The sequence below is a fragment of the Hyperolius riggenbachi genome, chromosome 4 (assembly GCF_040937935.1).
Source record: "Hyperolius riggenbachi isolate aHypRig1 chromosome 4, aHypRig1.pri, whole genome shotgun sequence".
Taxonomy (NCBI): Eukaryota; Metazoa; Chordata; class Amphibia; order Anura; family Hyperoliidae; genus Hyperolius; species Hyperolius riggenbachi.
The window spans coordinates 84,121,631-84,134,782 of record NC_090649.1 but is presented as its reverse complement, the minus strand read 5'-3'; the positions used below and the strand labels follow the sequence as shown (position 1 = coordinate 84,134,782).

At 41.8% G+C, this 13,152-nt stretch overlaps 1 protein-coding gene across 1 annotated transcript in view; it reads left to right on the top strand.

Annotated features, from left to right (window-relative positions):
* The window catches only part of KCNS3 (potassium voltage-gated channel modifier subfamily S member 3), a 152,203-nt gene extending 141,593 nt beyond the window's left edge, over window positions 1-10,610 (top strand). Inside the window, exon 2 of the mRNA XM_068279080.1 lies at window positions 8,968-10,610. Within this exon, the coding sequence (XP_068135181.1) occupies window positions 9,014-10,480 (1,467 nt within the window). The 5' untranslated portion in view covers window positions 8,968-9,013 and the 3' untranslated portion in view covers window positions 10,481-10,610. The remainder of the gene's footprint in view (window positions 1-8,967) is intronic.
* Window positions 10,611-13,152: the final 2,542 nt, after the last annotated feature.

The window sequence follows — 13,152 nt, the reverse complement described above, 5'->3', positions numbered from 1 at the left end:
TCAAAATCTCTATAGAAGTGATTATTATGAGCACAGGACCAATAGAGAGCTAATACTGTAGTTGAGGGAGGGCCAATCGGGGCCCCTCTGGCCCAAGGGCCCTGATGCGGTCGCTACCTCTGCACCCCCTATTGCTACGCCCAGTGCTGGGCCGAAATTACGCATTAGCGTAATTACGCATCGTAATTCACTACAAATGCACCGTAAGCGTTACGTGTAAGGTTACGGTATTACGCGTAATTAATTACGCGTAGACCGTGGGTTACGTTTTACGCGTAACAAATTACGCGTAAGACAGTAAACTCCCATTGAAATTACACAGTCTGCCGTAATCGCGTAATATTACGCTCCCGTATAATATAAAAAAGCCGCCGACTTTAAGGGTTAATAGCAAAGCCCTCTTAAGTGCTAAGAGCCTCAAATTTGGAGAATATATTAAGGAGATCAGAAGGAATAAGAGGAAAAAAATTTTTTTCAAAAAGACTTTATAGTTTTTGAGAAAATCGATGTTAAAGTTTCAAAGGAAAAATAGATACATTTAAAAACCCGCCGACTTTAACGGTTAATAGCAAAGCCTGCTTAAAATTTAGAAACACCAAATTTACAGGGTATATTAAGGGGATCAGTGGGAATAAGAGGAAAAAAATTTTTTTCAAAAAGACCTTATAGTTTTTGAGAAAATCGATTTTTAAGTTTCAAGGGCAAAAATGTCTTTTAAATGCGGAAAATGTCAGTTTTTTTTGCACAGGTAACAATAGTGTTTTATTTTCATAGATTCCCCCAAGTGGGAAGAGTTTTACTTACTTCGTTCTGAGTGTGGGAAATATTTAAAAAAAAACGATGTGGGGTCCCCCCTCCCAGACCTCTTTAACCCCTTGTCCCCCATGCAGACTGGGATAGCCAGAATGCTCCGCACCGGCCGCGTGGGGCTCCGCACCCTGACTATACCAGCCCGCATGGTCCATGAATTGGGGGGTCTCGGAAGGGGAGGGGCAGCCAAGCTTTCCCCTCCCCCTCCGAGCCCTTGTCCAATCCAAGGACAAGGGGCTCTTCTCCACCTCCGGTGGAGGTGGAGGCCGCGATTTCCTGGGGGGGGAGGTTCATGGTGGCATCTGGGAGTCCCCTTTAAAAAGGGGTCCCCCAGATGCCCACCCCCCCTCCCAGGAGAAATGAGTATAGAGGTACTTGTACCCCTTACCCATTTCCTTTAAGAGTTAAAAGTAAATAAACACACAGACACTTTGAAAAAGTATTTTAATTGAACAAAAAACATAACCACGAAAAAAGTCCTTTAATATTCTTAATTAACCATTAATACTTACCTGTCCCTTTAAAAGCCAGTTCCCACGCAATATCCTCGGAAATATACTAATCAGTTACAATGTAACAAAGTTATTACAATGTAACAACTTTGTTACTTTGTAACACCACCGCACCCGACGTCACTCGCCGCCACCGCCGCGTCTGCGCTGACCCGACAGAGCTCTGAGCTATATAGCTCAGAGCTCCCTAAGCATCTTTGTATTTGGGCTCCAAGGAGCCCCATTGGTCCTTAGCAGACCAATGGGGTTCCTTTAAATCAGAAGGAACCCCATTGGTCTGCTAAGGACCAATGGGGCTCCTTGGAGCCCAAATACAAAGATGCTAAGAGAGCTCTGAGCTATATAGCTCAGAGCTCTGTCGGGTCAGTGCGGGACGCTAAGTCCCCGCCGCCTCCCGCTGTCAGCCCCGCCCACATCTGTCACCCACATGTCACCCACATGTGGGTGACATGTGGGTGACATGTGGAAGAGGCGGGGAGGACAGCGGGAGGCGGCGGGGACTTAGCGTCCCGCACGGACCCGACAGAGCTCTGAGCTATATAGCTCAGAGCTCTCTTAGCATCTTTGTATTTGGGCTCCAAGGAGCCCCATTGGTCCTTAGCAGACCAATGGGGTTCCTTCTGATTTAAAGGAACCCCATTGGTCTGCTAAGGACCAATGGGGCTCCTTGGAGCCCAAATACAAAGATGCTTAGGGAGCTCTGAGCTATATAGCTCAGAGCTCTGTCGGGTCAGCGCAGACGCGGCGGTGGCGGCGAGTGACGTCGGGTGCGGTGGTGTTACAAAGTAACAAAGTTGTTACATTGTAATAGCTTTGTTACATTGTAACTGATTAGTATATTTCCGAGGATATTGCGTGGGAACTGGCTTTTAAAGGGACAGGTAAGTATTAATGGTTAATTAAGAATATTAAAGGACTTTTTTCGTGGTTATGTTTTTTGTTCAATTAAAATACTTTTTCAAAGTGTCTGTGTGTTTATTTACTTTTAACTCTTAAAGGAAATGGGTAAGGGGTACAAGTACCTCTATACTCATTTCTCCTGGGAGGGGGGGTGGGCATCTGGGGGACCCCTTTTTAAAGGGGACTCCCAGATGCCACCATGAACCTCCCCCCCAGGAAATCGCGGCCTCCACCTCCACCGCCCATCGGAGGTGGAGAAGAGCCCCTTGTCCTTGGATTGGACAAGGGCTCGGAGGGGGAGGGGAAAGCTTGGCTGCCCCTCCCCTTCCGAGACCCCCCAATCCATGGACCATGCGGGCTGGTATAGTCAGGGTGCGGAGCCCCACGCGGCCGGTGCTCCGCATTCTGGCTATCCCAGTCTGCATGGGGGACAAGGGGTTAAAGAGGTCTGGGAGGGGGGACCCCACGTCGTTTTTTTTTTAATATTTCCCACACTCAGAACGAAGTAAGTAAAACTCTTCCCACTTGGGGGAATCTATGAAAATAAAACACTATTGTTACCTGTGCAAAAAAAACTGACATTTTCCGCATTTAAAAGACATTTTTGCCCTTGAAACTTAAAAATCGATTTTCTCAAAAACTATAAGGTCTTTTTGAAAAAATTTTTTTTCCTCTTATTCCCACTGATCCCCTTAATATACCCTGTAAATTTGGTGTTTCTAAATTTTAAGCAGGCTTTGCTATTAACCGTTAAAGTCGGCGGGTTTTTAAATGTATCTATTTTTCCTTTGAAACTTTAACATCGATTTTCTCAAAAACTATAAGGTCTTTTTGAAAAAAAAAATTTCCCTCTTATTCCTTCTGATCTCCTTAATATATTCTCCAAATTTGAGGCTCTTAGCACTTAAGGGGGCTTTGCTATTAACCCTTAAAGTCGGCGGCTACCTAACATTGATCCATGCGTCAACTTTTCCGCTTGGCAGCATGACCTTACGCATTAATTGCTAGTAGGAATTTACGCGTAAGCCTATAACGTAACAACTTGAATTACGGTATTCTTACGCGTAATTGCGTAAGGGCAATGCGTAATTACAGACATGTACCGAAATTGAATGTCTATGCCGTAAGCGTAATTTCGTAATGCGTAATAGCGTAAAATTACGCGTAATGATCCGTAAGCGTAGCTTTTTCCATTACGATCAGCACTGGCTACGCCCCTGCTTAGAGCTTACAGCCCTGCAACGTTATCTGGCAGTAAGAGTCCCGGCCGGTGGCTCTTCTATTGATCTTTCATCTGCCCCGAGCGTGCACGCTTGCTGGCAAACTTATTTCCGTGGATGGTACCAGAATTTGGAGGGTGACCTCTGGAGATAACCAATGCCGACTAGTTTCGGTAGGACCGCCTACCTTTCTCAGGGCGTATCTCCATTGGTTCACCAGCTGCTTTAACTGTATTCATAGTAAAAAGTAGGAAAACAGAATTTTATTGAATGTTATGTCAGAGTTTTATCCCACTTTAACTGACCTGTAAAGGTATTATCTAGCAGGTATAGATTAATGGTGCAGGGAAAGGGTTAATTTAGGAGTCCTGCTGCTTTTCTCTATACATTTACAGGTAGGATTCTGCTGCTGAGGAGAAATATGCTCGGTATAAAGTTGCTGAGGATTTTATAGTGCTACCCCTTACTGATTGGTTGTGGGGTATTGTAGCAGTATTTTAAGGACCCTATGGTAGTTTACCTGTCTTTTTTAATGCCTATGTTCTAATTACATATCTAATATAATTCAATTATCTCTCATGTTTCATGTGTTTGTATGCGATTTGCGGTTTCTGAATTTTTTTGCATTTTGAATTTGGATGGCAGGTCTGTGCGATGTGTGTGACTTGCGCTCCTCTGTTGTGCCTTTTCGGAAAGTTGAGAGTTTATGGGTTGTATTGACGCAACAGCTCTCCAAGCAGAGTACCGTACTGTAAGAGCAGTTTGGGCTTACTGCTATTTATGGAAAATCATAGTTAGTTTCATATTGAGATAAAAACAAAAAAAATATTTTTAACCACATCAAACCGCAGAAGTTCATGTGTATTCATGGCAGTTTCAAAACAAAAGTTCCCCTTTAAAGTGGGCCTGAACTCTTGCACAGGACAGAAGGAAAGCATAGAAGAATGCACCCTGTATGTATTTAGAAAGTTTAGCCTGTATAATTCCCTCTCATTTGTCACTAATCACCACTATAATTTGATCTCTCAGCTGTGACAGCTCACGATTCTCCTCTGCCATGGCAGAGCAGCTAATTTGTAAGCACAGGATGTTAACAATATGTCTGCTTCAATGAAAGCAGAAAGTAGACAGACTGCAGATTTATTGCAGGATTTGTATCAGCTGTAACAAAGAAATGTTTTTCTTTAAAGGAGAACTGTAGTGAGAAGTATATGGAGGCTGCCATATTTGTTTCTTTTTAAGCAATACCAGTTTCCTGGCTATCCTGCTGACCCTCTGCCTCTAATACTTTCAGCCATGTACCCTGAACAAGCATGCAGCAGATCAGGGGTTTCTGACATTGTTATCAGATCTGACAAGATTAGCTGCATGCTTGTTTCTGGGGTGTTTCAGACACTACTGCAGCCAAATAGATCAGCAGGGCTGTCAGGCAACTGGTATTGCTTAAAAGGAAATAAACATGGCAGCCTCCATCATATTCTCACTTCAGTTGTCCTTTAAAGGTTATTATGCTGTTGCGTATTTTTTAGAGCAGAACAGAAGTTCTGAGTTCAGGTCCACTTTAAAAGCATCAGATCTTTGCCATGCCTTTAATCTATACTGCATACGGATATTTCCACTTTAAATAATAATGGCTTTATTTGTCCTTGACTCCAGATCTATAAGCATGAAATAGGCTGCAACTCCTATCGTAATTACTATAAAAATAGTCTCTGCTTCAGCGATTTCCAATCTTTTTCTGATTGACATTTGCTTACACTTTCTGCGGACCTCTTTTATGCGTCACGCAGTCTCTCCAATGTTTTCATTATTTTTGAAATGGCATTTGAAGCGTGGGCCTTCTGTTAAACTGTTGTTGTGTTTTGTTTTGTTTTCTAGCCTTTAATAAAATGGAACAGTATTTGGGATGCACGACGCACAACTTAGTTTTTTCACCAGATGCATTGCCTTAATGTACACCTGGTTCTGTAGAATAAGCTTTCCACTGGCACAGAGGACTGAATACACTCAAGCCAAGATTAACTTTCATTAAGGGCTGGTTCAGACGGACGTCTGCGTGGCGTCGCGTCTGGGGGCGTTGCGGCGGCTGCGCGGTCAGGCTTTCAGTAGCCTTCGGTCGTGTCCTGATGCGGTCGCGTTTTTTTCTTCCCCTAGGGGAACATTAGCCGTCGCGGTTGGCCGCTCCCTGGAAGCAACATGTCGCTTCCAGGGGCAGCCCGAACGCTAGCGAAAATCGGGACCCGAACGCCGCGTTCGGGTAAAAGCGCGCAAAAGCTCGGTGTAAACGCTCCCATTCACTTGAATGGGAGCGTTTACCGCGACGTTCCGAACGCTTGCGGTAAACGCTCCGCAAGCGTCCGTCTGAACCAGCCCTAAAGTGAACCGAGCAGCATTTTTAGCACCCAGGAATCTCAATTGCACATTAAAAATGCATATTAACTATGTGGCTCACTAAAAAACATTCTACCTCTTCTTTTTACATTTAAATGTTAGGGGCTTTTATTGCTCTACTCCTACAGTCTGCTATCTGCAGAAAGAGCAGCAAGATAAGGATTGCTGTAATTATCAATAGCAATGAGCAAACAAAGGCTTTCATCAGCAGGGGCAGGTGGGGGACAGATAGGACACTGTATTTCAAACAGGTTAGAGAGTCACACTTGATTACATTCACACCTTCCCCAGGATAAATAGGGACAGTGAGGAGGGGAGTAATGGCAGCTCCTACAGCTATTAAAAACCTGGACAAACTGCAGAAAAAGAAAGCTACTTGGATCCCTTTACATCCCATACAGTAAGGAGTAGCCAATTGAGATCTAGAGCCTTCCTCCTATTTACACTGAATCCGTTTAAGACAAACCGATTTCTCCTGTCTATAAACTAAGAAGTCATTTAAAAAAACACTTCTGATGTGATTAAAGTGGGATGAATCTCAAATTTCGTCTTTGGTCTTAAGCATTAAACACAGCAGAAAACTAGTAGCTAAAAACATATTATTTGTTTCCAAGTTACTTGAAGGGTTAGTACTCAAGTTTACACATGACTTAATGCGTAACTGAAGTTCATTTACCTGGTGCTTCTGCCTGCCCCCTGCAGCCGACCTGTGGCCTCGCCGGTCCTGAACGATCCTCTGTTCCCTCGCCGTAGATCACTTTTCTTCACGCAGTGGAAGCCGACTTCTAAGTCGAAGTCCACTGCGCCCTGGCTACGCGTATCACAGTAAGAGAAAATCTCTACTGCGCCTGCGCAGTTTGCTCCCGGTGGTGAAGGGGGATGCGCGCAGCCACACAGGCGCATTGGCCAGTGACTGGGAGAATAAAAGTGATCCGTGGCGGGGGACAGGAGTATCGTTCAGGACCGGCGAGGGCACAGGTCGGCTGCAGGGGGCTGGCAGAAGCACCAGGTAAGTAAAAATCTTTTTTTTATAGATACTTCAGTTCCGCTTTAAGATAAATAATTTTATCTAAAGTCTTAAAAGTGGAATCCCATTGTAGGATTAATTTTAAGGGTTAAAAATGTCGTTTTTTTACGTTATAGGTAAAATGTACATTATGCTATTCAACACAGAAGGATGCACTCCACAGGCTTGTACAAACATTCACTTTACTGCATGTCAGTACACTACACGTTACGGGCTCCGCCCTTCATCACTGTGTGGAGCAGGAGTGGTGTACCTGCTTGAGGGATTGCACCGGCCAGAACTCTCCTAAACCAGGATTGAATATAAACCTAGAGTGACTTTTTTTTTTTTATAGCCCACATACAAACACATCTTGAAATGATGACGTTTTTATCTATTTCCCGTGCTCTAAAATGTTTCCCAGCCACACAGGAGTTTTATGACCTCTTATAAGTTAGGAGTGACAATAATACTGCAGTGCAGTCCAACGGCAAAGAAAGTGTCATTCAGAGCCCTGCATTCTTAACCCTTACAGTGAGAAAAAAGACAAAAGGAACACATCCTAGTTCTAAATAGGCTTGGGAATGACCATGCTCATTTATCTCATCGTCTTTCATGCCTCTCCAGGGTCCTTTAACCACTTCACCACTAAGGCCCCAATCCAGTTCACTTTTTCTCCTACATTTTCTCCTAGTTGATATTTTCATATTATACATTTTAAGTTATAATAATAATATAATTTTTAATTTAATAATTTTAACTTCAGTTTTCACCTATTTTTGGTACTTTTTCATTTGCAGAGTGCAAAAGTTATGTAAAACGGAAGAATGAAAAATTATGTCCTAGGAGGGAACTTCCTTAAAATCCAGAGCAATTCACCTTTCACCACTCCTGCTCTTCATTTGTCAATAACTTTAACACTACTTAACATAACTTAATGATCTCTATAAATTTTTTTCACCACAAATTAAGCTTTCTTTGGATGGTATTTTTTAGTAAGAATTATTATTATTATTATTATTTATTTTTATGCATTTTAGTTTCAAGGGTTTTAGGTTGCAATAGAAAAACATACAAAATGCAATTGGTATCCCCACAGGGGGCATCAGGTGAAACTATGCAGTTAAAATTCAAATTAGTAACATAACGCAGCCAAAACAAACAAACAAAAAAAATAACCACAGAAAGCGAAACAGTACCTTCATGGGTCAAGATATACAGAAATAATACCATTTGTTATGCATTTAAAGGGAATAACAAGAAAAACAAATTCATTATTTCTCAGTGTTCAGCCATTATAGTTTTAAATAAAACTTGCTACTGTAGATAAAACCCACACATTTTATTAGCCCATTTGTTCCAGTTATTATGCCATTGAAATTATATGCCTAGTACAATGAATGGTGACACTATTTTATATGGAAATAAAGGTGTATTTTTTGCATGTTTTTTGGTTTTATCATTGTACCTGATTAATAACTACAAGCCCTTATTTGCAAAAAAAAAAAAAACAGTAATAAACACTCATGGCATAGATATCTAAAAATATTAGTCCCTAAAGTAAAAATTTTAAATTTTTGTATTGACTTTTAAATTCCGTCAAATTGGTTTTTTTGTTTTGGGGTTTTTTTTTTGTTTTTTTTTCAAGTGTGTTATATGGGGGCAGGGAGGTGATAGAATGGTTAATAGGTTTGTTATAGGAATAGGAACATTATACTGTAATGTAATATTCTTTATTGTAATAATATATTTTGGCCACTAGATGTCCCCACACAGTCTACTGTCTGGTTGGAATGCTAAATCTTTGTGTTCCAGCCAGCAGGAAATAAGATTTTTGTGTTTACAATGCATTGATCACTGTTGCTCATTGCAACACTAATAATATATACATTAAACACTTTAAATGGCTTTCCCACTTACCAATCTGTGCACAAACGCGCACTGCCCTGGGCAATCTGCGCGCATACAGGAAAACAAGAGTATCTACCGGTATGTCCCTGTGAGCTCAAGTGCAGTTTTCAGGAATGTACATATTTGTTTTGCAGAAGGGCGGCTGGTTAAATATATTTAATGTTGTTATGTTCATATGTTCTAATTTATATGTATTTTTCGTTTTTTTCACCCCTAGGTAAAATATAATCTCTCTTGATTATGATACAACAAAAGCCATCAAGATGGTGTATGGAGAATTCTTTCACCGAAACAAAAATGATGAGGAGGTGGTGAAGCTGAATGTTGGGGGCTTCAAGCAGTCGGTGGCCCAGGGGACTTTATTAAGATTCCCTCACACAAGACTGGGCAAACTGCTCAACTGTCGTTCAGAAGAAGCCATACTAGAACTTTGTGATGACTATAACATTGCTGACAAAGAATATTACTTTGATCGCAACCCTTCCTTATTTAGATACATCTTGAACTTTTACTACACAGGGAAACTTCACGTCATGGAAGAGCTGTGCGTGTTCTCATTTTGCCAAGAAATAGAATACTGGGGTATTAACGAACTCTTTATTGATTCTTGTTGTAGTAACAAATATCAGGAAAAGAAAGAAATTGTCTCAGAGAAGGACTGGGATCAGAAGAGTGATGTCATCAGTATGGGCTCATCTTCTGACCAGTCCTCTATATTTGAGAAGGAACTGGAGCTGTTTGATTCATTGAAATTTGGAGACCTTCGAAGGAAGATATGGATTCGACTGGAAAATCCGGCTGTTTCTCTGACAGCCAAGCTTTTTGCTGTTTCTTCTTTAAGCGTAGTCTTAACCTCCATAGTAGCCATGTGTATCCATAGCATGCCAGAGTTCCAAAAAGTAGATGTTAATGACCGAGAACTTGAAGACCCAGTTTTACAAGTGGTGGAGATAGTGTGCATTGTTTGGTTTACCACAGAACTTGCTTTACGGCTTACAGTAGCACCTTCTCAGAAAAAGTTTTGGAAGAATCCCATGAACATAATTGACTTTGTCTCTATAATTCCATTTTACGCCACCTTGGCTGTAGACACCAACGATACTGAGAATGAAGGAATTGAGAACATGGGAAAGGTGGTCCAGATTTTGAGACTTATGCGGATCTTTCGAATTCTGAAACTTGCGAGGCACTCTGTTGGGTTGAGATCTTTGGGTGCCACTTTGAGACACAGCTACCACGAAGTTGGGCTTTTAATTTTATTTTTGGCTGTTGGCATTTCAATATTTTCGGTCCTGGTGTATTACCTGGAAAAAGACGATGAATTATCCCCTCTTCAGAGCATACCTACCTGCTGGTGGTGGGCCACCATAAGCATGACTACGGTGGGCTATGGAGACACCCACCCCGTCACGCTGTACGGCAAGCTTGTAGGCACCGTGTGCATTCTTTGTGGAATATTAGTGGTTGCGCTTCCAATAACAATCATTTTCAACAAATTTTCTAAATACTACCAAAAGCAGAAATCAATAGATGTGGATGGCTGTAACGAGGATGAACCAAAAGAGAAGTTCAATGACCTCCCTTATTTTAACATAAGAGATATATATGCAAGAAGGATGAATTCCTTCATTTCCAGTCTGTCGTCTGTTGGGATTATTGCAAGTAACGACTCTACAGATGCCTCCAGTATCCAAGAAATGGATGATGCTTATATTATGTCATACAAATGACAGATACAGTCCTTTTCTTTGCCATGCTCGTTATGACTTATTACTATTATTGATTGCTACCTCCTACTTTGAATTATATTGATTTCAAAAGTGTCTCTTAGGTCAAAATTGACAAAAGCAACAATACCGGTGCTCACTGTTAGGGACGATCAATAAGATGTAAATATTTCCGAGTTTATGTAACATTTATGTAATTTTCAATGCAGCTTGAAAATGGACCAAGTCCCACCCAGGTTTAAATTGATTGGTCCAATTTCGAGCTGCATATATTTGCATAAAAAAGTGCATACATTTGCATAAACTCGGAAATATTTGCATCTCATTAATCATCCCTACTCACTATCATCACTGCTATTTGTCAGATCAGTTTCGGTGTGTCTGGTGAGTGCACATCATACAAAATTAACTACAAGGCTATTATTTCTTCATTGAAGAAGCACTATCGTAAAACGCAAAAAAATAGTAAAATTTAAAATACATGCGTGCATATACTTACAATAAGCACATTTATCCCCAATTAAAATGCATTACGAATTACTTTTCTCCTACGTTCCTGTTGCTTACAATAGGCAGTGAAACTCTTGACAGATCTGAGAGGTTTTGGATTAATCTATCTCCACGTGGGAGATTCTCCATTATTCTTTGCAAAAGAAATCCCTGAAAAGGGTCTATACAGCCTTTCTACTCATTTGCACACTATTGTGGCAGTTGGCTGAGCAACTGCACATACTGTTGAAAATAGAGAAAACCCTGAGAATCCCCCATGAGGAAATGGGCTACTCCAACACCTGTCAAATCTGTCATATTTTTTCTGTCTTCTGTAAGCGACTGAAACATGGGAGAAAAGTCATTTACAGTGCATTTTAATCTGGAAGACATACTTTTTATATGTACAGTATGTGTACACATATATTTTACATTTTTTTGCAATACACACTTCTGATTGCTGTCAGCCAGCTGGGGTCGGGACATGGTCCCTCAGGAGACAGTTTGTGACTGAGGGTGTACAGACTTCAGGCTAGAGAGGTGTTCTGTCACAGTGGAAAGCAGCATACAGCACATCGGTGGAGGGGGGCGGAGATCGGGAAGGGACAATACTGTCGGGCTGTGCAAGAGGATGCTAGTATCTGAAGGGTTGAATGATCTTCCAAGCTTAAAGATCTCTTGGTCAACTATGGCCCATTATAAAGTGGCTCCACAGATTCACAGAAATGGATGTGAGGAAAAGCAAAGCAGTTAAAGTCCAACGCGTACCTGAAACGTGATGAAAGTTAAAAAATAACAGTAGGAGCCTATGGATAGTCTAGAGACCCTCCTCTAGCCCAGCTGCACCGGGTCCCTCTGAACATATCTGACAGAGCCTGTTGAATAGGCTCTTGTGGCGGCGCTCCCGTCTGTGTACAAGCTCAAACGTACTGAGCGTTTGCGAATATGGTGCACACATTTACAGTAGAACGCTCAAGGACAGCTTTTTCCTTTGTGCACGAGCAGCTTTGTTCTACTGGGCATGCATAGGCATAACCCATGCATGAGCAGTACAGATGGATGGGAGCACGGCTGTAAAGAAGAGGATCCTGGGCAGCATCCGTTGTCTTGAGGTGGATCTGGGAAGCCTCTGGAGGATCCAATGGCTCCCCACTTCCTGGGTAAGTATCAGACTCACTCTCATCCCCTGGTCACAGGTATGCTTTAATCATTCTTTGTAACCTGAGAAATTCCCATAAAAGTCCACCTATTGACAGTTCCTTCCTGGTAGCATCCAGCAGCTCCTTTTTGCCAGTAAAGTGGGAGTTTCCTGCCCAGTACACAGCAGATCGCCTGGCCCAGTCCATCTCCTCCCACTGCACCACTGTAGCCATGTCTATCCTCTTTGCATGTGTAATGAAACATTTAACTCTTACACACCCTCCCAGTATGTTTATAAAAGCCAGCTCTGCCTCCAATAAGAAGCCATTTTGCATAGCTCTTTTAATTAACATTTTATTTTCTTCATAAAGCCGCTGGAAAGGATGTAAGATGACTAAATGCTTTATGACATGCAAAGCAGGGAGGAGCTAGACAGGGATTGATTATGAGACTCTTCAGAGCTTAGGCTGTATTGATAGCCACAGTAAATGTACCCATTAACGGTACAATCTCCCAAACGATTGCCCATCCTACCCGATCGCTGCAATTGATGGGTAACTATCGTTTGGGGCCACCAACAGAGGGTAAACTGATAAGCAATCCGATCAGACTAAAATAATTGTTCCAAAATTTGTAAGAATCGATAAAATTATAATTCGTCCTCGATCAGCAACCACTAACGGCAATCAATCATACGGTCAATCATTTGTGAGATTGTACCATTAATGATCACCTTGAAGGACAACTGAATTGAGTAGGATATGGAGGCTGCCATATTTATTTCCTTTTAAACAATACCAGTTACCTGGCAGCCCTGCTGATCTATTTGGCTGCAGCAGTCTCTGAATAACCCCAGAAACGAGCATGCAGATAATCTTGTCAGATCTGACAATAATGCCAGAAACACCTGATCTACTGCATGCTTGTTCAGGGTCTATGGCTAAAAGTATTGAAGGCAGGGGATCAGCGAGGTTGCCAGGCAACTGGTATTGCTTAAAATGAAAAAAATATGGCAGCCTCCATATCTCTCTCATTTCAGTTGTGCT